Source organism: Ochotona curzoniae, unplaced genomic scaffold (assembly GCF_017591425.1).
Source record: "Ochotona curzoniae isolate NIBS_2020 unplaced genomic scaffold, NIBS_Ocur_1.0 scaffold_2587, whole genome shotgun sequence".
Taxonomy (NCBI): domain Eukaryota; kingdom Metazoa; phylum Chordata; class Mammalia; order Lagomorpha; family Ochotonidae; genus Ochotona; species Ochotona curzoniae.
Window position 1 is genome coordinate 4465307 of NW_024467096.1, and position 26716 is coordinate 4492022.

A 26716-nucleotide genomic window follows, 5' to 3' on the forward strand; every position below is an offset into this window, starting at 1 on the left:
TCAATTGCCGCCACTCTCATACAATTCAGTGTTCACATCTTTCTTTCCGCTCTGAAAAGAGAGCCCTTTTTCCCGTTTGTTGCTCTGTCGACTCCACCCACTCCCAGTTTCAGGATCAAATACTACATACATGATCATTAGAGAAAATATGGAAACCACAGAATGATGTAAAGCAGCCAGAAAAACAATCTCAAATGGATTCTGATCTTTTTAAAACTTGATTATTGGGAGTGTATATTTGGCTTAATGGTTAGGATGCCAACTGGAAAGCTTGCATCTTATCAGAGTGCCCAAGTTCAACACCTAGCTTCCACTCCCGACTCCAGCTTTTATGGTTTCAGCTCCTGAGAGGCAGCAGTGATGGCTACCGTGATTGGTCTCTCAGACCTGGAATAGATGCCTGGCTCTTGGCAAAGGCCCAGCCCTAGCTGCTGAGGATACCTCGGGAATGAACTGGAAGATGGGAGCTCTCTCTGCCTCTCCCTCTCAAATCAAATACAAAGAAAACAATATCATAAAATGCACACTTTCCTTTTGTAAGCACAGAGCTTCTGGCTATCCCAGCCTTGAGACAGGTTGTCTTGCACAGTGTTTCTGTGTAAGTAGAGTGAGACATGAAAGGAGGAAGAGAATAAAGAGGCTGAATGTGTGTCAAGTAACAAATGTTGGAACTAGAAAGAACCTTTCAGATCACCTGGTCCAATTCGTTCAGATTTCAAACAAGGAGTCACATCCTCCCCTGGCCAGGCTCCTGGAGCAGCATCACTGACTGGTCTCAGTGCCAGGCTTCTTGCTGGTCACACATGCCAGCGGGTGGAGTAGCCAAGCATCAAAGGTGCAGGCATCAATGCCCTCGCTCTTCACTTGTGTCTGCAGAGCTGGCCAGGCATACAGGGCCAACTCTGGATCTGCCCTTGGCTGGTCCTGCTGGCTCTTTCTCAGCACTCCGGCCTGATTGCATACAGCTCCTGCTTCATGTCATCACAAAGGGATAACAGAAACCCCAACATTTCCATTCAAAGGGACACTAGAGGCATTTTGAGCTCTGTTGAGTTAGCAGGTGCTAAGCCACCTTCCAAAGTAAAGCAGGATTTTGTTTCTCATTTGGCCCTAAGCCCTCATACATGTGTTCTCAACATTCCCGAGGGAGGAAGCAAGGCTGGAAGGCTGGATTCAGACACACTTAGATGCCTGGGGTTGCATGCATTTAGTAATATCCAATATGCAAGCGTGGAATAGGACCTTATCTAGGACAATACCCAGTTCACTAACAAGAGAAATGCTTGGTGAAACTCCCCAAACATTCAAAGTATAAGGTTCTAAAAAAGGAAAACAGCTCAAATAATTTGAGGACCAAATACTATTTTTAGTTTTTGAAAAGTGACTATAGTCAAAAAGTTGGACACATAGACTGACTTTCAAATGCCTCACGGATGTGGGCTGATGTAAATGATAAATATTATATGACTCTGGGCAGAATCAAAGCATAGCCTCATAGAAAATTCTTCCTTTCCACTATTTAGTAAAGCTGATTATAAAACACCAAGCTCCGATTTCTGAGGGCTGGCAAAGTTCATAACTTTTATACAGTTCAACCAATGTTTATCAATAATCTTAAAAGGCAGTCTCCTAAACACAAGAATCAGAAGACCCCATCCCCCAAACTACACAGTGTACACAGAAGAACTGCTGGTTTGAACAGGCCCTTACACAAAGGGGCTCCAGGCACAACCTTCACCTTGATGACCTGAACCTAAACTCCTAGTCTTACGGAGTATTTCTAAAAGTCCCTGGCCTATAAATAGCAACTGCTGCAGCAACCTGGTCTCTATTTCCCAAGACTGTTTCTGACCACCCTGCTCCCTATGGCTTGAGGATAAAAACACACACAGCACACATGGACAGCAGGAACAAACTCACGAAAGGTGTCTAGACTGTCCAACCTCTTCTTTGGCTCATGGTAGGTTGTGTCTTATAAAGGAATTTGGGCACATGTTGGTCTCCGCTTCTTTTGTTTTTCAAAAGATTTTATTTATTTCAAATATGAGTTACAGTAAGAGTAGGAGAGACCAGAGAAAGAGAATCTTTCACAATTAGTTTACTTTCCAGCTGGCCGCAACAGCCAAGACTGAGGCAGGTCAAAGTCAAGGAGCCTGGAGCTCTTCTGGGTCTCCCACATGGGTGCAGAGGTCCAGGCACTTAGACCATCTTCTGCTGCTTATTCAGGAGCATCTGTAGAGAGCTGGATCGGAAGGGGAGCAGCCAGACTCAAACAGCACCCATGTGGGATGCCGGCATCACAGGAAACAACGACCTGCGATGCCATGGCAAGGGTCGCTGGTCTCTGTTTCTGGTCAACTTTGTTCCAAGGCAGTAGGGAGCCTAACAAAAGTCTTACGCACAGCCTGTTCTGAAGTTTACAGACAGTGAGTGGGTGGCCAGGTATGACAAGGGATACAACACTGAGGACGCAGAGGTTAAAGAAAAGCTCACAGAAATGGAATACTTGAGCAGAAACAAAACTGATCCAGCAGGAACTGGAAGGGAAGAGGAGGCTCCACTGCGTCACTACGTCACGCCTCACACACAGCTGCACTTGGACTTTTTTTTTAATTTTAAACTAGCACCTGGAAAAAATTATACCTATATTTTCTTTGCCACAAAAGGAAACATTTTTATAATAACAAATTAATAAGAATGTAACTCCTAATCAAATGGCACAGTGCTCATAATTTCATGCGCCCTAGCATGTGGCTCAGCAATACTGAGTCTTTATTGTGTGAACAGGGAGGGGGAAGGAAAGGAGAGGGAGGGGGGAAATGGAGAGAGAGAGAGGCAGGAGGTGATGAGCAGAAAGGTCTTGAATAGCTATCAGACCCACTATTACTTTCCCCCTTAAACAGGCAAAAAAAAAAAAAAACCCCCACAAATCTTCAATGTGAATTTCTTGGTTTTTAAGATGGTTTGAAAGGCAGAGTTACAAAGAGAGGAGAGACAGAAAGATCTTCCACCTGCCAACTTATTTCCAAATGGCCACAATGGCTGGGCCTCCATCCAGGTCTCCCACATGGGTGGCAGGGGTTCAACCATCTGAGCCATCTCTTACTGCTTTTCCAGGCTAGTAACAGGGAGCTGGATTGGAAGTAGAGCAGCTGGGACTGACACAGCAACCAGAGAGGATGCTGACGTCACAGGACAGCAGCTTAACCTGCCAACGCCAGTCACGAAATATGCATTTTTCACAGTGAGATAAACCGTCTCTGCCAAATGTCTCCTCCAAGTCCACTCTCCTCTGTCCCTGCTATGTGTGGTTAGCCTTATCCCTGTGTCCATCGTTCTAGAAGATGTTGGAGTGCCAAAGCAGAGGCAGGAAGCTCTCACCTGGGGGAAGGTCCGACGGAGGGGAGGAAGCTCGCGTCCAGGAGAAAGGCAGGAAAAGCTCACCTCCCGAGGAGGAGGGTCTCTGTCGGGAGGGTGCGGTCCCTTCTCTGGAGGACTGGCTGGAAACCCCCGAAGCAGCCACTGGGATGTGCACAGTGGCAGCTTCTGGGAGCCGTCCCTCCCTCTCTGTGGAACCCTGCGAGGTTCCGCTCTCCAGGCGAGAAGGGGCGAGGCTTCCTTCCGACCCGGAGCTGCCACCACTGCTGGCCGGCAGGGAAAGCCCCTTCGAAGCTGCAATCAGAAAGCAGCAGTTAACCTCCAGCAGCCAATTACTTCGAAGTGACCTAAGAATCTTTCAGCAAACTTGGCTCTGACTTGGACAACATTATAAGGGAACTCTGCAAAGTCCTTGGGAAATTGGAATTAAAAAGATAGGTTTATTTGGCTGTAAAATTTTTCAAACCACATACAGGAGGGTCCTCAAAAAAAAAAAAAAAAGGAAAATGTATCTTATGGAAAAGAACTATGCATGGATCTCAATCTTTTTTTGCATCAATAAACTTCCATTGTTTTGCACAAGTGTTTGAGACGCTCTTGCATCCAGACATGATAAGAAAACAAGAGCAATTATTGGTCTGTGAAAAGTAAGCTCCTAAAGAAACACCACAGCAAGGTAAAGACTTTAAAAAAACAAAAATCTGTTATCTCACCAAGAGTGCGCAGTTGTGGGTACTGTTCCCTGTAAAAGGGCAGGCTGAAAGTAAGTACCACATGCTTATAACCAGATCAATGCCTCATCATCATGGGTCACTTCCCACACTCCACAAAGCTGGTCTCGCGCATAGCTTGCACTGAACATAAACTCAACTCCCAATACTCAGCCAAAACAACGAAACCAGGCACTGTCACATGCAAGAGTTTCCAAGCTCGGCTGGACCATGGACAGTGTCCCCAGCCCGGCCTTAGCAGCCTTGGATGGCGACTTCTACCTTCAGGTCTTCACCAGCTCCTATCAATTTTCCTCTTTATCACTGGGACCACCAGACCAGCGCACCTGATGTCTGCTTCAGCCTTGGTGGTCCTGGGCCTCCAGGTTCTCTTCCTCTCCCTGCCTCCACAGCGGACACCGTATACCCACCTGCCAGGTGAATCCTCCCTACATTCAACTGAACGAAGTCAGTCCTGCTGTAAAACCCTGCAGGGATTCTTCTGACCACAGCATAGACCAAGTGCCTGGTTTGCAAGGTCTTCTGGGAGTGTCCCCGATCCCATCATACCACTGTCCTAGCTGCTGCTCTGGGCACAACTAGGCCTCTCTGTGGGGGTGGGGTACTGTGCTGGGTTTACTATCCCACGAGGAGGTCTCCCTCGTCTTTCTCTGTATCTTCACTCACACTGTCTGGGCTTCCCACCTCACCTCGGATGCAGGCTCAAATGCCAGCTCACTCTTTAAAAAAAGACCTATACAGGCAGGGTTAATGACTATCCCTGGACTTGTTTCCAAATGCCCAAGATGAGAATAACAGGACCTCATCGGCCGGCAGTAAGGACTGAGAGAACAGACAGGTGTATAGTAGGTACACAATCTGCTCTAGGTTTCTGTCAATTTTACTCGCTGTTCCCCAACCCTTTTTCAAAATCCTTTGCTAAAAGTAGGTAACCTGTAAGGCTGTGTAGATTGGAGCAAGAACCACCATCTGAGCTACATCAACAGACTAAAACCACATTCACAGAAAGGCACCTGGCTGTCACAGCCACACATCCCACCACCTGTGCCTCTGAGATCAGTGTGCGTGTGGCAGGGTGCCTGCGCCTGGAATACAGACACTGCAGCATCCGCCAGGCCACTCAACAAATCTGGGAGATGGGGGTGGCAGAAATTTGTTTTTCTTAGACCGGACACAGGTGAATGAAATGAGCCTCCATCAGCACCAACTCACCGAAGGTGCTACTCTGTGATGTCAGAGCTGTTGCTGAGTCAGGCAGGTGTCCCACGGGAGAAGTGGGGAAATCTGTTGCACTGGAAGAGCCGGTCCTTGCCTCAGCATCTGCTGCTCCAGTTAGAAGAGTGAGGATCTCAGGTGCTCTGGAAGCAGCTGCCTGGCTCTGTCTGGAGGTCTGGCCCATCATCCCCTCCCTGGAAGCCACTGTTGCAAAGTCCTCTTGCGTCGGAGAAGCAGCAAGGTTCTCTAGCTGGGGTTCGGTACTGCTTGACTGCCAGTGGTTCCTTACAGTTGCTGAAACAATAAGAAAATGCACCTGTGAGAACTTGCCAGCTGTTAAAATGAAGTTTAAAAAGACTGCCACGGCTCCTTGGAAATAGCGCTTGCATTCTTTCGATATGGCAGTATTTCTCCTGCTGCTTACAAGAAGCGGGGGCTGTGGGCACTGCTGAAAATCTCTGTAGGGATGAAATTCTATCCTGATGAATTAGGTGGCAAAGGGAACACAGCCACGAGCAGACGTTGCAGCAGTGGAACCTGCAGCCTGGATCGAACTGTGCACATGCTGGGCACCTGCCGGAACACACAGTGACAAATGAGACCCCGCACTTCCCAAAAGATCAAGTGAACCACAAAGCATAATCCATCTAAATAACTTAAAAATTTCTAACAGTCTCATTTTGAAACTTAAAAAAAAAAAAAGGTGCACATCCTTTGAGAACGACTGTTTCTGTGACTCCTATTGTGTTTCCTGTAGGTGATAAATTAACCTGAAGTTTCCTGAAGGGGGAGGGAGCCACTCAGACATCTGGCCTCCTCAGAGCCCAGCCCCAGCCCCACCCTCAGCTAAAAATAGGGTGGGGGTAGTCCAGAAGTTATCTCCAAGTTGGGCTTGGGACCCTGGAGTTGGGGGCAACAGTTGGCCACAGGGCATGTTGCCTTTGTTCAGGGTGAGCTGCCAGCAAGCCGACAGGTGATGAAAGGGATTCAGGACACTTTCTCCTCTTGATAAACTGGGCAAGAGAAGAGAGAAATTACTGTTGAAGGAAACCAGAAACAAGTGGTTATGAGGAGGGAGAAGGGACTCAGAATCCATGATCCAAAACTGTGCCGAGGCACGAGCTGGAGGGGAGCTGTCACAGGCTCCAGCCAGGCGTGAGGTCAGCCCTGAGGGTCGTCACCAGAGGACAGCAGCAGAAGGCCCAGTCCCCAGCGGCTCAGAGGAGTCCCTCTGCAGCTCTCAGGAGAAAAAGAATGGTCAGCCGCAGACCCATGCCCTCTCCCTGGAGGAAAGGAACTCCAAACAACACCAACCAAAAAACTCAAAGCAGACAATGATCCTGCAGTATCCTCAATCACCCCGCCTCTATCAGCAACGAAAAACGCTGACTACGGTATTTTTTAAAATAATATTTCTGAATGCATTGCTGAGTTGGTAAAGGAAGAATCAAATCTTCTGAGGCCAAAATTGAAGCAAGACTAGGATACAGAGAGGTGAGCCAAGACAGAAGCTGGCAGCGGCCCTGGGCACTTGCTCAACATTTGTGACCTTGAATTTTCATTTTATTAGCCACGGAGAGGAAGGAGATGGGAGGGGAAAAAAACCAAAACCTCTAAAAAAGTGAATGTAAAAAGGAATCATTGTGGAGGACTGGGACTCCTGAGGCCTGTACTGTGGGTATGTGTAAGCTACACCAAATCTGCCTGCAGAGGGGCAAGCAACGGACCTGGCTCTGCAGTGCTGTTGTTTTTCTACTTTATTTTAAATTTTATGGTAAAATTCCATAAGGTCAAGGAATTCCCTCCCTCCCCTCTAAGTTCCCTCCCCCCAACTGATTTCCCCCATATTATTACAATATTATATTCCTTCATAAGCAGTCATAAGTCTATCATTCTGTTATTTAAGTGTGTCCTGAGATTGCTGGTACAGGCAACGGCAGACAGTCTAGCATCCAATTGTAAAGAAATGTCCAACAGTTTCATTGGGAGTCCATCTTTTATTTGGAAGCAGAGATGCATACTGCATTGTGTCTTCATATCTGGATATGACAGTACCTATTATGCCATTTACTACACATTCAATTAAACGAGAAGCCATGAGACAAAGTCAACAACAAGAGTAAAGTTAAAACAAAAAGTTTACAACACCATGGAGTTAAGTAACATGCTACTGAGAAACCAATGTGTCGATGAAGAAATGAAAAAGAAAACACAAAATCTTCTTGGGGAAATTGATGCTATTGTATGATCTATGAGTCGGTGAAAAATTTAATAAGAGAAAAGAAATTATCTCAAAGAAATGAAAATAAAAACGAAAATATCAAACCCCACGGTTTGCAGCAAAAACAGTATTGAAATGGTTATTGATCTTACAATTTCCATGAAGGCAGCCTTGTATCTGAGGGAACATATGGTATTTGTCCTTTTAGGATTGACTTATTTCACTGAGTATAATGATCTCTAGTTGAGATCATTTGGATGCAAACAGTATAATTTGATTCTTTTTAATGGCTGAGTAGTATCCCATGGAGTAGATGTACCTAGATGTACCAGTTTCTTTAGCCACTCCTCTTTGGACAGGCATCTGAGTTGTTTCCATGTCTTTGCTATTGTAGATTGTGCTGCTGCAAATTCAGGATTACAGATCCCCTTCTCATATGCAGTTCTCATTTCTTTTGAGTATATTTCTAGGAGTGGGATAGCTGGGTCATATGGCAGGTTTATTTGGAGTTCTCTATGCATTCTCCTTACTGATTTCCACAGTGGTTGTGCTTACTCACACTCCCACCAGCAGCGAAGGAGACACCTTTCCCCCACATCCATGCCAGCAGGCATTGTTAGTAGAGTTCTGAATGTAGGTCAACCTCACTGCAATTAGGTGGAACCTCAATGTGGTTTTTATTTGTGTCTCCTTGACGGCTAGGGAGCCTGAGCATCTTTTCATATGTCTGTTAGTCATTTCAATCTGTTCTTTTGAGAAAGAACAATTTGTTCATTTCCTTCACCCATTTCTTCACAGTTTTTTTTAACTGTCCCAGGGTTTCTGAAGCTCTTTGTAAATCCTGGATATTAGTCCCTTATCAATTGTGTGGTATATAACGATATCCTCCCATTCCATTGGTTGCCTCTTCACTCTGTTTCCTTTCCTGTACAGAAGCTTTACAGATGAAAAAAAAATTTTCATAATAGCCTAACTCTGGCCATTGCTCCCATTTGGGGAGTGAACCAGCAGATGGAAATTCTCTCTCTCCTTTTCTATGTAATTTTGCCTTTCAAGTAAAGGTAAATAAATCTTTTTAAAAATCGTTAAAAACCAACTAGAAGAGCAGCAGGTTACTTGGTGCAGGACTTGGGACGACACATGGAGAAGCACATTCCTCACTGGAGTACCTGGGTTCAAGTCTCAGCTCTGTTTCTGCTTCCAGTTTCCTGCTAATGTGCTCAAGCAGCTGGGCCACCACCACTCGGGAGGCAGGCCAGGACTGAGCTCCAGGCATCTGGCTCTATCCTAGCCCAGCCCTGGGTGGCAGGCATTTGACAAGAGGAGCTGCAGATGGAAGATCTTTGTTTCTCTGCCTTTCAAATACATTGAAAAGAAACAGAATTCTAAAGAAGCAACCACAGGAAAAGAATGGCAAGCCATCTATAAAAGATAATAGTTTAACAGCTGATTTCTCAATAGTAACAACAACAGTCAATGTAGATGAATATTTTCAGTTATTAAAAGATGAAACATAATTGGAGGCTCTGCAAAACTATCTTTCAAGATCATCTTGAAGTTATCTTTCAAATGAAAACATTTTAAGTCAAAACTGAGTTTATCAATCACTTTCTTAAAGAAAATGACAGAGGATTTATCTTAAGCAGAAGAAAAATCGATCCCAAATATAAAACGCCAGAAGAAAAAATGAGCAAAGAAGATGGTTGATGTGTACGTATGTCTAAAGAAACACTGAATTTGTAGAGTAGTAACAATAACTTCTCATTTGTGGGGTTAATAAACAAACATAGAACAAATAATAAGCACAGCATGTATGCCTGAAGAGGGCAGACCAGAATCACAAGGTGCAAGAGAAGGCTGCTGTGAGTATCTCATCATGGCACCAGTGCTGCAGGACAACCCCTCACCTGCAGTGTAACATCCCATAGGCACCTGCTCAGTCCCACTGAGCTGGTATGTTCCACTTCTTACCCAGAAGAAGTTCCTGGCTCCTGGCTTCGGATCGGCATAGCATCGGCCACTGTGCTCACTTGGGGAGTGAATCATCAGATGGAAGATCTTCCTCTCTGTCTCTCCTCCTCTCTGTATATCTGACTTTCAATAAATAAATAAATCTTCTAAAAAAAAAAAAAGTTCTGTCTGTCCCTCCCTTTGCCTTTCAAGGAACTTTGATCTGTGTTTAAAAAATGTTAGCATCCTTAATGCACAAAGAACTTTCCAAACCCCTAAGACATATGTACGTCTCCCAGACAACATGGGCAGGCCCTGGGCACAGTGCTTGATATGCCACGTCCCCCATCCTGGAATGGCTGAGTTTCAGTCCTGCCTCTAGTTCCTGTTAATGTGCATCCTACAAGGCAACAGGTGACGGTTCTCAAGTACTTGGGTCCATGCTACCCACATGGCATACCTAGCTTCGGGCTTCCGCACCAGCTACAGACACTAAGGATGAACCAGTGGATGGGATATCTCTGCCACCCCTGTTTTCTCTTGGTCGGGTTTTTTTTTTTTTGTAAGATTTGCTTTATTTTTATTGGAAAGTCGGATATACAGAGAAGAGGAAAGACAGAGAGGAAGATCTTCTGTCCACTGATTCACTCCCAAGTGGCCATGATGGCCAGAGTTACACCGATCCGAAGCCAGGAGTCAGGAGCCTCTTCCAGGTCTCTTTGGGCTGTCCTCCACTGCTTTCCCAGGCCACAAGCAGGGAGCTGGATGGAACGTAGGGCCGCCGGGATTTGAACCCGCACCCATATGGGATCCTGGTGCATGTGAGGCAAGGGCTTAAGCTGCTAAGCTACTACACGGGCATTCTCTTGGCCTTTTTAAATAAAGCTTTAAGCAATTTACAGAAGTAACCAAATTGCATCACCATTTTAGTATGTAGTACACTCATCCTGGATCACTGAATACAAACATAATTACCCAATATTATGTCTGATATGATCTCATGCTGTTCTAACAGATCCAGTAGAACCTTTCCTAAGAAAAAGAACAAAAGGGCCCCATGTGTGGAGTTCTGGAGAAGCCAGCCTGTAATGGGCTGTCTCTGATCCACCAGACTGCTCCTTCAGGTCTGCAGGCCTTAAATACAAGGTTGGTTCATAGAACTTTCTAGCAGTGAACTGGGGAGTCCAGTGAGTGGTACACAGTGAGGACTAAGCAGGTTATAGCTGTTCAACAGACTTACGGCCAGCCTAGCTCTTTTGCTGCCGGTGAACTTCCTTAGGAAACGGTTAATGAACCACCGAGGTCGGGCAGGCAGCAGCCCCAGGCCCTTCCCAAGTCCGTCCGCACTGCCACCCAAGCTCTGGTTTGAGTCTGAGCCTCCACCTGCTTTCCACTCTCCCGTGCTTTGTCCCGGGAACATCGGCAGTTGAACTATTTATCAAAGTCAAGGATGCCCTTGACAATGAGGTCCTGAGTTCTTCAGCAAATTCTGTTCATGGTGTGGCTCCCTGTTCAGCACCCAGAGGAACCCAGGGTCAAGTGGACAGGACACGATAGGGACAGATAACCTGCAGGTGAGGTGTCAGGGGCTTGGAATTGGGACGGAGCAGAACCATGCCCCACATCCCTCCTCAAGACACCCACAAGCAGTCCCCCAGAGGCTCAGAAGAGGCAGGTGCTGCTGCCTGAGCCCAGGCTAGCCGCCCAAAGGGACCCCTCAAACTCCCTCACCTGGGTGTGCCCTGCCACTGGCCTCACGCTGCAGATGCCATGGACCATTTCTCAGATTCTCTTTTGAGTCAACAATACCACCCTCCCCTCTGCACTGTCTTCCCACCGTCCCATCAGGCCATGGCTTTCCCTTGAACTATGAATGGAGAAGAAGTTAACAAGAGCATTTTGTTGCTTGGCCTGGCTTCCTCCCCACACCCTGCCAACTGTCACCAGGGTGGCGTCTCAGTGTCCAGAAGGGTCTGCCTAGGGAGCTGGCGTCAACAGGGACAGGGGCGGGCGCGGCCCCAGAATAGGATTTCCTAATGAGCAGCTGCTGACCAGCCAAAGCCCCGCCCCCAGTGAGTTGGGATTTTTTTTTTTAAGCCCGCATTGTTTCTGAGCACTGGAGTCAGAGGGTACAGGGAGTGTCATGCAAAGAGGTCACTTCCTCTCAGAGTGCCCACCCTCCACCCTGCCCTGGCAAGCGCCAGCTCTGAGTTTGTACTCCAGGGGCACATGGACAAAGAAGGAGCCCCTGCATCTGAATTCAGGTCTCAGCCGCATCCATTTGGTGCCTTCCATGCCTTTCCACACATCCTCTCATTTAATGCTCAGAGAGCCTGGTCCAGCTGAGGGGTGCTGCACTCCTAGGGCACCTGGGGGAAGACGTGGGGCAGAACAAGGAAGGAAGCCATGTTTCCAGGTCATGCACGACCCCTGCGGTAGATACCACCTGCACCTAATCTTACTCGCTCGCTGGCAGTGTCTGGCAAAACGAAGCCAAAAACAGTCCCGTTGGCTTTAATAAAGCCCTCGGCCTTTAGCACCACCCCACACTGGCCTTTAAGAGACTTGTAAGGCACCTAATTACACGCACTTCGGAGGCAGCCGGACATGGTTCCACAACAGCTGCATGGTATTAGCCAGGAGACTGAGCAAGAGCTCTCAACCAGCTCCTAACTCTAGGGATGATTTTCAGACAGAGGCAAAAGAAGGAGGAGCAGAGTGAGCAGAGCCAGCATGGGGCGCTGAGTTTGGGGGACAAAGAAAAGTCTGATTCAGAAGTGTGAAGTTTGGGGTGCTGTGATCAACTGCAAGGTGAAAACGCCGGTTGGCTGCGGGCGGTTCCAACAGCCAGAGCTGTAGACTAGGAGGAAGGATGGGCAGCAGATGGCACGGGCGAGGGAAAGCTGGGCAAGGACTGACCCAAGGGAAAATGTGGATGCGGAGGGAGGAGAGGAACCAGAGGTGCAGACCTACGTGCAAAGACAGGGATAGGATGTAGGGAAACACGGGGGCCGCAGGGGCGGGGAGTCCTGAGAGGGGGCCAGGAGAGGCCACAGGTGGCCTCTGCAGGGTGTCGCTCTGAGGCTGAAGGGAAAGGTCCCTCTGCCCAGGCTAAGGTCACCAGGCTAAGGGTCTGAAACAAGGAGACAGACAAGCATCCCTAGCTACAGAGTTCCTGTTCTCACCTCTCCCCTGCCGTCTCCCTGGGATCCACTTTCGGAGAACAAAGGGGGTGGTGCCTTGTACCTACACTGTGGTAGGTACCAGTAACAGGAGAGTAGGTTTGTGATTTTTCTTTGAAAAACGATTTATCTACTTTCATTGGAAAGAGAGATGTACAGAGAGAAAAAGAAACAGAAAAGACCTTCCATCTGCTGGTTCACTCTCCAAGGGCCACAATGGCCAGAGCTGAGTCGATCAGAAGCCAGGAGCCAGGAGCTTCTTCTAGGACTCCCACAGGGTCCCAAGGGACTTTGGTCCATCTTCTACTGTTTCCCAGGCCAGAAGGGGAATGAGGGGTCATCTGCTTACATGGGGTAGGGAGAAAAGAGACTTACAAAGGTGTGCAAGGGGCACTGTGGTACCCTCACACCTGGCTGGTTAAGAATGGAAAATGATGCAGCTACTGTGGAAAAATAATGGCAATGCCTCAGAATCTGAGAGGTCTTCTGGGATCCAGCCATCTGGTATACCGCCAAAGAAATGAGAGCAGGAACAGACCCTTCTGCATCCATGTACATAGCAGCATTGTGCGTGATAGCAAAAAGGTGGCAGTAACTAATGGTGGCCAACTGGTGCATGGACAGACAAACAGGGTATATACATACCATGTGGGCATTGGAACATGCTGGAAAATTCCATCACGTCCCTCATCAGAATGACTAGATTCCATACCCAGCTCTGGCTCCTGACTCCAGCTTCCTGCTAATACAGACCCTGGGAGGCAGTGGCCTTGGCTCAGCTGAGTTCCTGCCACCTGGTTACCAAGCCACATTCCCATCTCCCCACTTCGGCTTGGTTCAGTCCCAGTTGTGTGGGTATCTGGGAAGTGAACCACTGGACTATGGGCTCCCCTTCAGCCTGTGCCTCTGAAATGCTTTTGAAAGTTACTGAAATTAGATGTGCTTCCACAGGGAACTTGGCGGCCTGTGAGCCCTTACAATCCACGACGTACCTGCTCCCCTCTCAGGTCTGGGCTCCCCTTGGGCCCTCTGTGGTCCCAGAACCCCCTAGGCCTTCCAGCCTGTGGTTCCAGACCCACCTGAGCCTCCCAGCCCATGGCACTAGATCCCAGCTTTTCTCTGCAGGGCTCCAATCCGCGTCCTTCTGTCCACTTTTCCCCTACCCTGAAGTCGTCCCTGCCTCTTTTGCCCTCTTCCGTCCTGGGGTGAGCTGCAGCCTGACCTGGCCCTGTCTCTTTCTATTCTTCCCCCACCGCCTCCCACAGCAAAACCTGCAGGTGAAGCTACAGCTGCGCTACCAGGAGATCGCCAAGCGCACCGAGCCACCTCCAAAGCTGTCTGTGGGCTCGAGCCACAAACTGTCCATCAATTACTAGCGCATGTGAGATGGCTGCCGCAAAGTCTCACTGGCCCCCTTCTCCGTCATCACATCCTCCCAGAAGGCACTGCAGTCAAACAAGACAGAGAGCTCCCCTGCCACACACTGGGACGAAGGTGGTGATCCTGGCGCTTCCCATGCACCATGGAGCTCTCCAAGCACCAGCCGCATCTGTGACTCTGCCCCAGCCGCCTGGCCCCACCCCCAGCCCCCTGGGCAGGCTTCTGCTGCTTGGAATCCCTTCTGGGACAAAGTGAACCGATTTATGACAAATACATGGACCTGCAGTGTTACTTCTCATTCTAAAAAATAAAAAATGTACTTCCACAGGGGTGAACCCTGAAACGTTACTGTAAACGATGCAGGTGAGGCACAGGACAGAATGGTATCACTCCACTGACACTGCTGTGGGCATGGTTGTAATTCAGTCTCTATTCCAGGCACCAATAGGAAAGGGATCTACTCAACAGCGCAGGAGAAAATGTGCGTTGACGTGTGAGTATGGGCTGTCTGAAGGGTACGGGCACGGAAAACACCTGTTTAGCACCTGCAACCAAGGTCCCTTGTAAAAGAGAGGACTCGCGCCACAGCCTCTTTTACGAGGTAGGGATGATGCCTTTATGTGTCTGAAGGCACCTGGGAGTTTTATGACATTTCCATAAATTCTAGGTCCCAATGAAGCAGGTGCAACCTGGGAAAGGGGGCGTTCTGACTGACAGCTAAAGGAATACCTTGTTAACCCATATGAGTTACCCAGAACAGGAAAATCACAAACACAGTGAGTAGCAGGGAGGTCATTGCGCCGGGGTGGGGGAGGGATGGGGAGTTATGACTTAATGTGGGATGATGGGAAGTTTCTGGGAGAACAGGTGGCGGTGATGGCGAACCATGGCGTGATTGCACTCATCACTCATCACCACTGAAATATATGCTCAAAATGCTACGTCCCACCTTCTGCACTTTTCATAATAAAAATACGTATTTACTGAACACTCACTATAAGTAAGACACTGTGAGGATTACAAAGATGAGACAGAATCTGCCTTCAGGAGCTTACTGTTTGTATGGGAGCTGAACAGTAGATAAATCTCTGTGATGCTCCTGTTTTGGGTCAAGTGCCTGGGAAGACAGGCTGGCTCAAGAAACCCACCTTGTCACACTGCCACCAGGCTCTCCTCCAGAGAGTGGGGTCCTTTCACGGCTAGGACCCGCGTGCCCTTCCCTTCCAGCTAGGGGGATTCCAGGCCGGATGGGCAGCAGTGGGATATTCTGGGGCCGGGCAGGAACCGTAGGGGGGGGTACAAGGGGAAGGGGGCTCTCATATCCCCTAGAAAGGCAGCCACCCACTCAGCTGGGCCACTCTGGGCTGTGTTTTGAAAAAACGGCTGCGGATGTAATGATTCTGGGTGGAGGACCTTCGGGAGCCAAATGCGTTTGTGGGAACAAAAGGCTCGGCCCTTGGAGCTGGCCAGTCCGGGGGCTCTCGGCGAGTTTCATTTCCTTCCTGCTTCTTAGTCTGAAAGGAGCAGCCCAAAGCAAGCTCCTACCCAGTGGGAAGTGTCTGGACTTGCGAGATGCAGGCATGGGATTTTTCAAAGCCTCTGGCAAGAATTTCCTAGTGTGTCAAGTGTAGGGTTTACCAGGCACACGGCCCTTCCCCCTCCGGCACTCCACAGAGGGTGTTGGCTTTTGTTCAAGCCCTAGCATCCTCCGGGGAGAAAAGATAGACCTAATGGGACCAAGCCCAGGCTTGGAAGACAGGGTCAGGGGTCAGCCTTCCAGAAACAGAACTGGCCCCTCTGGGCAGCAGAGAAGGATAAAGGACCTTGATGTGACCTCGGCACTTAACTTTAAAAATAATTCTATACATTTAAAAATAAAGGCCTTGAGAAAAAAGCCCTAGGGTCGAAGGTCAGAAGATTGCCCTTCCGCTCAATAAAGGAACAAAAGGCTTTGTGTGTGTGCCTGCGGGTGGGGTAGGAGAGTTGGGGGGTGTCACCAGGTTTCTGGAGGACACTTCACCTTGCTATCCCTATTTTTCCTGGCCCCTCTGGTCCTTTGAAAAACAAAAGCTCCACAGAGCACAAAAAGAGGTTTTTTTTGTTTTTTGTTTTTTTTAAAGCTCAGGGGCCCCCATGAGAAAGAAGCAAGGCCAGCAGCTCTCAGGTCACGCGTGGCTGAGGAGGCCCAGGGCACAGGGCTAGAGGAGGGGCACCTGCCCTCCTGCGTGGTCACTGTAACCTCGCTCACTCCCAGACAGGAAGCTAGCTGGTGGCAGGGCTCCACCAAAGGAGACCTGCCAGGTTAGTGAGACAATCAAAAGGCAAGGAAAACAACATCCTGGATCCGAGGAGGAAAGGGGGAGAAGAGTAGTGATGGGGCAGGGAGGAAGAAGGGGGGGGAGGTGAGCCAGAAACGTGGGCGGGCCAGCAGCAACAGCAGTGTAGGGGACAGGCGGGGCAGGGCAGGCAGGACAGGGCAGGCAGGACAGGGCGACAGGGGAGGTGGTAGCGCTAGCTGGCTCTCCTGCATTCTGCTCCAGAACTGATTTTACAAGCTCTGGGAAGCTGCCTGCACCCAGGAGGGAATCAGGGATGCAGGATTCTTCAGGGACATTTCCCACGGTGAATTAGGAGACACTATAGCTACAGCAGGGAAGAGGCCTCGAGGGGAACCCCAGGAAGAACCCCTAAAATATAGCTGAGGGGGAAAAGCAGAAAAAAGTTTGTGATGACACCTTCTGCAAGGAGATAGGGAACCCTGACATTCTAGAATCAAACAGCATCACAATCTAAAAAAAAAAAAAAAAGGCAGTCAGTAAAGAAAAAAAAAAACAGAAGGAGGAGGGAACCTACGGAGAGAAATAAAACAGAAAGAAGGAAAGTGTGGGGCTGGGGGGCAAGCAAAGCCAGGGAATTCCAACAAAGAGGAGATGGGGAAGACACACAGGAAAAGGCCAATACCAGCTGTCATTACCTGACTACTATAGTGTGCAGCAGCAGCATCATGGTTTATTATCTCAGCAGAAACACATACAGCATTTGACCCATGTGGTCACACGGCTGAGCAAGTCACAAGCGCACTGTCACCCTGGTCCTCTGAGGCTGCCCCCTTGTTAACACTGTGTTTCTGTGTTTCCAGCAACATGAGGTCATCTGCCCAGAGTTACCCAGCAAGCAGTAAAATGAGACTCAAACCCAGTTCTGATTTTAAAAAAATAGATTACAAAACTACCGAAAGAATGAAAAGTAAAGGAGGGGAAAACGAAGCACTACAAAAACCTGCCAACAAGAACTCAACACGTGGAGAGTGAATGACCCAAGGGACAGAGCGACCCCTCCCCATTCACCACCCCCACCAAGGGCTGGGTGGGCGGGCGCCTCCCCCGGGGAGGCAGGATTCCAAGGACGGCAGTGGTATCCCTCCTGCGTGGTCACTGCCTGCACTTGAGTGCGTGAATGGGCGCCAGGGCATCTCCAACCAACAGAGGGCTGCTGTGGGGGCACAGGTACCTGCATTTACAACTGCTGCCAGTCCATACAAACACACGTGAACGCCTGGACACAGCTGACCAGGGAGCAGATCTGCTGGGACGAAGAAAAGCAGCACTCGGAGACAGCTGCAGCCCAGGGCGACAAGTCACTCTAACACCTAACACACACTCGGGTGTGCGCGTATACAAGGCATGCCGATACGGGCTGATTAATTTCACCCTGACAATGCCACCAGGAAACCGTCTCACAGACGTGGAAACCGGCTCAGGGCTTAAGGAACTTTTCCAAGGTCTTAGTTCACTGCCCTAAGATTACAATCACTCGGACCTATCTTTACAAGTGCCTTCACGGCCTTAATCCTATTTGCTTCTCTTCCAAAAGCCTTGTGAGTCTTATTAGCAGCAACACAGATGTCACCACACCTCTTTTGAACATGACTACACCTACAGACCAGTGGCCAGGATTGTAGTGCAGCAGACTGGGCCAACCTCCTGCAACACCAGCAGCCCATGTGGGCACTGGTTCGATTCCCAGCTGCTCCACTTCTGGTCCAGCTCCCTGCGAATGCACCTGGCATACACAGCAGCAGATGCTCCTAGTGCTTCAGCCCCTACTAACCACAAGGGAGACCCAGATGCAGTCCCAGGCTTCTGGCTTCAGCCTAGCCTAGCCTGGCCATCGTGGCCATTTGGGGAATAAGCCAGCAGGTGGAGGATCTCTGTCTCATAAACACATACATACATCTTATATATAGAGAGAGACCTAGTGACATGAAGCAGCTTCCCAATGCCAGCAGCAAGACCAGAGGTCTTCTGATGGCCCCCGGGCCACCACTGCCATCTCTGTCCACTGCTGCAAGGCAGGACTCTCCCAGAGAATCGCTCAGCAACCACAGCATTCACCTACCCCAGGGAGTCTACACCTCTCAGGGAAAGGGCAGGTGCTTGAGAAGAAAGCACTTATTCTAACAATGCTGTTAATGGCTCGAACTGATTCACTGACTTTCCACAGAGCTAAGCAGAACATTCTCGCCAGCTGCCTTTGGATTATTTTGGAGAATGGATGGAACTTCCATGCACAACGCACACAACGTTTTGGGAGATGTGACAGGTGACCCCACAGGGAGATCCAGGATGAGGTCGATCGCAGATACTTTGCGCACTGGCAGCGCCGGGGGGGGGGTTGTCATCTGCGGGAGGACACACCGCGGCCCCAGAAGTCCAGGCATGCCTGCTTTTCCAAGGCTCATCGGTGAGTCCCAACGCCTCACGCGCCCTCAGGATCCCATCCTCATGGCTCCCTGTGCCTTCAGCTGGTCTCCGCAGACAAGGGACAGTGTACCAAGTTGTTCTGACTTCAAACCCTCAAATCTGGCTCTCTGTGCTAAGGATGGAAAGAACATTCTAGGGATTTCCTTGAGTGAGGCTGGCACAGGCTGAAGCCGTTTCCATCTCCCCCTTCCACCCAGGGAAGGAAAATGGGGGTGGTTTTTTGTGTTGGCCTGGCACCTGGTCACCACTGGAACCACTCGCACCATGAACCCCAGTAGGTCACCATGAGGTGTCTCTCTCCTATGTAGCTGTTGCTATCTCCTCTGGTTCGGCAGTGTGAGCTCCATGGACAGAGGCAGAGCCACGTGGAGGGCTTGACCTTGGCCTCTGCCCTCTTCCTGTCACTGTCCTTCCTCTCTGGTCTTCACCTTCCAACTTACTCACAGACATGTCAACTTCTCAAATCTACGTTTGTTCGGTCCAGGAGCTCAGCTCCTTCCCTACAGAGATTGGGGGGCAGGGAGTGGTGGGGAGCAGGTTCCTGCTGAGGTCAGAGACTTGCCCTACGTCACCCCAGGAACTGGGAACGGAAACCCTTGCCCGCCATGCCATGTGACCTGTAAGCTATCCCCAAACGCTTTGACAAGGCAGGAAAGCTGGTGCCGTTCAATGCAGGCCAAGCATCCTGGAGCCTAAGGACCATGTCCTTTTCTAGCAAGTCCTGCAGACTTGCAGATGGTCTTTCTGGCTCCTTAGGACATCGAACAGCCTGAGTACGCCACGTGGTCATCTGGGAGCTGCTGCAGGACCCTCCAAGGCACCTGCAGGCAACTCCTGGCTCTGGTTCTTGTGGCCTTGATCTGATCTGGCCACAGTGGCCTTTCTCCCTCCCCATCTTCTGCCTAAAGAGTCTCCAGACAGAAAAGCATTTGCTTCATATTTAAAAATCACCTGAGGGGTCCAGTGTGGTAGCCTAGCAGCTAAAAGTCCTCACCTTGCAAGCTGCCAGGATCCCATATGGGTGTCGGTTCATGTCCTGGTGGCCCCCCTCCCATCTAGCTCTCTGCTTGTGGTCTGGGAAAGCAGTGTAGGACAGTCCAAAGCCTTGGGATCCTGCACATGTGAGGGAGACCTGGAAGAAGCTCCTGGCTCCTGGCTTCAGATCGGTTCAGCTCCGGCCACTGTGGCCACTTAGGGAGTGAATCAGTAGGCGGAAGATCTTCCTCTCTGTCTCTCTTCCTCTCTGTATATCTTTTTGAATAAAAATAAATACATTTTTAAAAATAAAAAGTAAAAATTGGGCCCAGTGCAGTGGCCTAGCAGCTGAAGTCCTCGCCTTGAACGTGCCAGGAACCCATATGGGCACCGGTTCCCATCCTGGCAGCTCCACTTCCCATCCTGCTCCCTGCTTGTGGCCTGGGAAAGCCGTCAAGGATGGCTCAAAGCCTTGGGACCCTGTACCTGTGTGGGAGACCTGGAGGAATTTCCTGGCTCCTGGCTCTGGATTGGCACAGCACCAGCCATTGAAGTTACTCCAGGAGTGAATCATCAGATAGAAGATCTTCCTCTCTGTCTCTCCTCCTCTCTGTGTATCTGATTTTGCAACAAAAATAAACAAATATTTTTTAAAAATAAAATAAAAAGTAAAAATCACCCGAGGTGAAAAGTGCAGCACAAATAGGCAGCCCAGGTGGCGTGTGCAGTGATGTGGGGGCGGAGGGCTAACTCTCACGACCACACCAACTCTGCGAGGGCTTTGCGCCCGAGTGAACCGACCTGAGTCACATTTTAGGATCAGACCACACTGCCTCTCCAGGCGGAACTTGGCCCTGGCTTCCCTCAAGGTCAGTTCCACATACTCGGCTGTCCACCAAGCCTGCTTGTGTCCTGTTTTCTATCTCTTCCCGATGCCTCCCGCTACCTGCAGCCCCCGCTGGGCGGACAGGTCTGTCTGTGTGGCACCCACACGGCCCCGACAGCAAGCACACGGGAACAGTGGGCCAGCGTGCTCAGCGGCTGCCTCCCCGGGGTGGACGTAGGGAACCTGCATCCCAGCAGGCCCTGAGCGGCAGCGCCTCCTCCCCAGGCCTTCCTTCCGCTGCTCCAGGGCCTGCCGAGCCCAGCAGCTCATTCCTCAGAGTCCTCTCCTCTGGCCTGCCTGCCTGTGGGTCACCCACATCCTAAACACCTGCCGTCTTCAACCTGGGAGAGTTTGCTGACGCCAGCGACCTCCCGAACTCTCGGCCGGACCACGTCGGCATGGCCTCCCTGGATTCTCCAGCTCTGCCTGCCACAGCTGAGCCATCTCCATCTGCACCACTGCCCTGGTCAGTACGGTCATTTGAGGCCCTTTCTTGGCTTCTGAATCACTCACTTTCTTGGCTTATGAGTCTTCACTTTTTACAGGGTTGATGTCTGTGATCCCAACAAGACGGGTGCTCACAGCAGGAGGGCGTGGGGGATGGAGAGGGTGCATGGATGAACATAACTTCCACGTCAGCTGGCACAGCAATTCCCAGCACGGCGAGGACTTGGTGAGCACTTCCGGATGTACAAAGCAGTCCCATGTGACGTAGTCGGGGACATCTGCCACTCTCCAGCAAAAGGCAAGGGAGCAGGCGGGATGGTAACAGCTTCCTCTCTGCCCTCGCGGGTCGGACGGCCAGCAGGTGTGTGAGAAGGGGGGGAATCAGAGCTTCTGAGTGGGGTCCCCTTTGCCCTCTCTTAGTGCTGAGAAAGTACTTGTAGCAACCGCCTTGTGACAGCAGCCCCTGCCACAGCGTTCTCAGGAAAGAGCTCACGCATAAAGTCAGCCATCTCAGCTTGGCTGACCAGCAGTGCGGCCACCTCTGGCACAGCAGCCTGTGGATCAGTGTGTAAGGAGGGCTGCATTCACAATCTCTATCCAAAATGTATTTTTTTCTACATGCAGAAAAACATATGCTCTTGCACAATTAAAAAAATATATATATATATGGAAACCAGGATTTCTACTCTGTGGGTCGTCCCCAATGCCGTCTCCAGAGCTCTCCCCAAACCCTAATCATGGTCCCTAATCTCTACAAAAAAGGCAGGAGCCTGAGGATGAGGAAGAGATGCTGAGAAGGCGGGGGTAGGGGGTGGTACCTGAGCCATCCAGCACAACCACGGCTCCATTTTACAGAGAAGCAAACGGAGATTCTACACGACTGTCGAGTGTGCAAGCAGATTTGGTCATAAATCCTGCCTACCCTGTGTGTGGTGTAACCTGACCCCACCAGCCTTCGGTGTCCATGCTTGTCAGAAGGAAATGCCATCCCTCCTTGAGTGTTTTGAGAGCTGGGTGGGATAAGGGCCAACTAATGCACCCACCCACACACGCATTCCAAGTTACGAGTCTACACAAGGAGCAAAGTCGTGTGTGCATGTCCCTGCCAGTTCCTTGAGGAGTCTTTGTGACACCAGAGATCTTCTCACACAGGAGGAGGCAGAGCGAGGGAAGGAGGGAGCCAATGGAGGGGGTGGTGAGTGACTTTGGAAACCACACTGCCATCTGTCCCTGGGGGCTTCTTTCTGAAGCATCTGCAATCAGGGACGACTTGCAGCCAGCTGGGCAGGGCTGCTGGAAGGTGTGGGGACCACTGCAGGGACTCGCTGTTGCTGCCATGGCCTCGGAGACCATAACGACCAACACGGGCATCAAATCCCTTTGAGAGTCCCTCTGTCCACACCATTCTGCTCCGGAGCAAAGACATCAGTTGGGCATTTGCACACACAGGCCTGGGGAAGTGATATAAGCACAGAACAATGGTGATGATGCCACACAGTACTCAAAGTGCCCTGGTGAATCCCTATGCCCACACTCCTATAGAGGGCACCCCTCTGGAAGCCAGTGGGTTTCTCAGGAACCTACCCCGACCCCACAGACAGGTGGCACTTTCCTCATCCTCGTGGGGCTGCTCTTGTCTAACCCAGCCTTCACCGCACCTTGCCATGCTGGCTCTCCCAGCAGCCAAGTTCAATGACGAACTTGGCCCACAAAGTTAGAGCAATTCAGGGGACAGCTATTTAACAGCTCAGAAAGGGGCTGAGCTCAAGGCAGTTCCTTTCCCCGAGGGAGCTGCATTTTTCTAAGATTATTCTTCCTTGGACTGGCTGCTTAGCTGCTGGCCGTCATTTCCCCTTTGGGTGGGAAAGTTCTTCCCTTCTGCACTGATTTGCATTATGATTTAAGCCTCCCCCCCTCCCTGACCTTCATCTGCAGATTTCACAATGAAAGCGAGACCTCTGGAGTGCAAAATCAAGGCATATCAACTCAGTGCTCAGTTTAGAACTGTGGCTGGGAAGCCTTGAGCAGCAAGAACACACAGGCAGAAAAAGAGACCCTATGGATTTCAGCATCCATCACCTTGGGCCCAAACACCTGCAGTAAGTGCAGGGACAATGGGGACAATGGGGAGAGTAACAATTGGATACAAAAGTTCAACAATGGCCTCACGAACAGGGGGCTACTCTCCAGTCTGATACAGGCACACACAACCACACATGGAACACAGTGTTGAGAACCCTACATTCTGCCACAAGGGCTAGAAACAGCCCCCCTTCCCTGCCCTCCAGGGAAGAAAAGAACATTTCTGGTCCTTGCAAAGGACACCAGTCTGTGAGAGATCTTCAAAAAGTTGATACACACTGCAGAAGAACTATGCATGGATTTCAAAGTATCTGGCAGCAGCCTAAACTGCATTTTCCACTAGCTTCTGGAAGTACCCTCAATATTTGGAGGCCCAAGCCCCAAGGGCCAGATGCTGACCACCAGCGCCCCATAGCCACAAGAAGACACAGGTGATTTTGCCAGCCATCAAATGAAGGGCTCCTGAGTAGCAAATACAAAAGCACTGGTGCGGGGCCTGGAGGGCCATCTGTCAGGGGTGCTGGGGAGGGTGACATCTGGCAAGGGCGACATCTGCACGGGATACAATGTGGCTCACCTCTCAGAGGCCCTTCTTTCAGCCTTGAGACCTGCTGTTTTGTGAGACAAGTGCCAGAACCCAAGGGATACCTGGTAACAAAATATAAACTCCTGACCATCACGCCCCTTGGATCGCTGACTTGACCACGGGTTCTCTCCTTTGTTGTGTATTTGCTCTCCCTCCCTGACTTTGCTGGCGTCACTATCAGACAACAAGCATAGGTCCTGCCTGGGTGCTTAGCCATATTCGGTCTGCAGCAAGCCATCAGTTTCTTCTCTCCTCTGCTCTCCCATTTCCAAAGTTCCACCTGACACTGGGGCTTGGGCCAGCTGAAGCCCAGGCACTGCTTGAGCAGCCTTGGTGGAGCCACCGGAAGAATGGGCACCTTAGCTAAGAGAAGGACAACGATCTTCTACCTCGCCCCCTCCCTCCCTGCTTTCTGGGACTCTCCAGTGCATTCTGGCCAGGGCCTCCTGTACCCAAAGTCTCCATTATGCTCACACTGTACCTCCCCACATCAGATCACACTGGGAGAGGCTGCCAAGGCCAGACCAACAGTCACCTGCCATGGCTACGAGGACAGTGAGGGTCACTTGAGGTCCTGATTCTTTACCACTCTGTAACCCCCATCCAGGATCTGTGGGGTTTCCCAGCTGTGAAGAAGAAAGGAGACTCCTGCACAGCCTCACTCATCAGGGACACCCCCAATTCCCCCATCTCACCATCCCTTTCACGCCCTCCCTAACAAGGCCAGGGCCTGTGGGCCAAGGAGATCTGAAATATCAGCCAGGGGAAACTACCCCAGCCTCCCGGTGCCCCTGTTGAAGAGTCCACTCCCGCACCCCATTTTCTGCATATAAAGGCTCACGGCCACACTCCAGCCTTGAGTGCTCCTGCGTTACTGCTGCAGCCAGAGAAAGTCAGGAAATGTTTTCGTTTATGATCTGGGCCCCTTTCCTGCGGACACTCCAACAGTGTTGGGAGTCGCCTAAAGTCAAGGTCCCAAGGGGCCCTGGCTCCCGCAGCCCTTTGGAACAGTGTCTTTTTCCATTCACTGCCGCTCGGTATTCCTCGGTTTCCCAATCTCACACCAGCGAGTTGCCAATTCACAAGGACCAAGTGTCTTCCCTGAGTTCAGGGAGCGCCCCTGGGTGGGCTACAGCCAGCTCCTCCGCACAGCAGAAAGCTTCTGCGACGCGTGAAACTTAACACCAACGACTTGGCACACCTGCCAAGAGCCTGGCCTCTCCAGGCCACCTCCATGTCACTAACAGGAAGACACCCACTCCCTCCAGCGCGGGAGGGACTCTCTTCAAAGCACTTTCCACTCACCTTTTACTTTCATTTTGTCACATCATCACTAGAAGGCCTAGCGGGAAGGGGGCTCATGACTTCCATTTTGCAGATGGAGAAACTGAGCCCAAAAGAGACAATCTCGACGGGCCACAATGGCACTGCCTTTGGGGTTCCACTTTAGTTCTTTGCTTTTCTTTCCAGACCCAAAGGAGGACCTTGGCCGCTAAAGGTAGCAGGGATGGGACAGGCAGTGGCCTCGCCTAGAGAAGCAGCTCCCAGAGAAGGAGGTGGGCGGATGTCCCAGACATGAAGGGTCCTGTGTGCGGGTTTGTCTTGGGAGGGGAAGAGGGTGTTCAACCTTGCACACACACAAACACACACACACCCTAACCACGCCCCAGTTCCTCTGCTTCAGAGTAGAACTAGTGGATGATTTGGTTCCAAACTACATCCTTTGTCCTGGCTAAGGTCCTCTGCACAAAAACCCTTCCATGAAGAAATACGTTATTTAGGTTTGAAAAGTTGAGCTCTGTACCTGGAGAGGCCAACTGCGTTGTATAGTGGGGGAAAAGAGAATGGCACCGGTCAGCGGCCGGACACCAGCCCCAAGGCGGGACACGGCCACGCGGGGGTCCGTTCCCCCTCCCCTTCCCCTGGTCCCACAGCGGGAGGGGTGGACGAAGGGCACCCCCACCGTAATAAGTTTGCTTCTAAAAGATGGGTAGCAGACAGGATGGTCACACCCCCGGGGCAGCCACCTGCATAAGCTTCCCTGCCTCCCAACCTCAGGGTCCCCACGCACGCACGCCAGGGTCGCGCAGCGCCGAAGGGCCTAAAAGGGCTGGGGACGCGACCCCCACCCCTCACCCGCCTGCTCCAGGCTTGTGCAGCGCCCAGCCGGCTTCTTACTCACCCGTGCTCCGGCCTCGGGGGACCAGACCCGGGTGTCCCCGCCGTGTTGGGGCGCCCAGCCCCGGGGCAGTTTGCCTGGGGTCTGGGGGCGTGGGCCCGTCACGATGCTCTGGCCCCCACTCAGGGCCGCCCTCGGGGGTCTGAGGCATCCAGGCGCCGGTCAGGGGCGTGCCAGGCACGGGGCTGGCCGGCTGGCCCCGCGTCCCGCCGGGGACCATCGTCGGTAGCAGCAGCAGCAGCAGCAGCAGGAGCGGCGGCGGCGGCCACCGCGAGGCGCGCAGCGAGGCCATGGTGGCGGCGCCGCCCGCGCTCACATGCCCGGCGCGCGGGGCGAGCGCGGGGCAGCCGCGGGCGCGAGGGACGCGGGGTCGGGAAGTGAGCGAAGTGGGGCTGCGAGCGCGCTCCCCGCCTCAAAAGTTGTGGGCGCCGCGGGCGGGCGGCCGGGGGCGGGCGGGCGCGGCGGGGGCGGCCCGCGGCGCCGCTCCATGCTAATTAGCGCGGGCGGGTCGCGGGGCGGGCGGCTCCTCCTCGGGCTGACATCACCCGGCCGGCGCGCGGCCCGGGGGCGGGGAGAGGCAGGAAGGGGGCGGGGGCGCAGCCCGCCGTGGCCGGGACCCGCCGCTCGCGCGCGCCCCTCACCGCCGCGCTCTGCGCTATGGGAGAGAAAAGAAGCCTTCCCGAGCAGAACCACTTTTTCCAACTCCCTGCATCGGCGAAAGGCGGGTCCCGGCGAGTTGAG

At 51.4% G+C, this 26716-nt stretch overlaps 1 protein-coding gene across 1 annotated transcript; it reads right to left on the reverse strand.

Annotated features, from left to right (window-relative positions):
* Window positions 1–26334, reverse strand: LOC121171081 (protein HEG homolog 1-like). Its single transcript, XM_041002564.1, has 4 exons — window positions 25979–26334; window positions 5322–5618; window positions 3445–3672; window positions 1–122 (listed from the first exon to the last, which is right to left on the reverse strand). Exons 1-4 carry the CDS (start codon window positions 26265–26267, stop codon window positions 1–3), a joined length of 936 nt encoding a protein of 311 aa, XP_040858498.1. The 5' UTR covers window positions 26268–26334.
* Window positions 26335–26716: the final 382 nt, after the last annotated feature.

Bases quoted from the DNA above. Each gene is read 5' to 3' on its own strand.
- LOC121171081 (XM_041002564.1), bottom strand. From the start codon at position 26,267: ATGGCCTCGCTGCGCGCCTCGCGGTGGCCGCCGCCGCCGCTCCTGCTG. The intron at 3,673-5,321 runs GTGAGTTGGTGC...TTCTGATTGCAG, and splicing joins ATCACAGAGTAGCACCTTCG to CTTCGAAGGGGCTTTCCCTG. The intron at 123-3,444 runs GTGAGCTTTTCC...TCATGTATGTAG, and splicing joins GAGACCCTCCTCCTCGGGAG to TATTTGATCCTGAAACTGGG.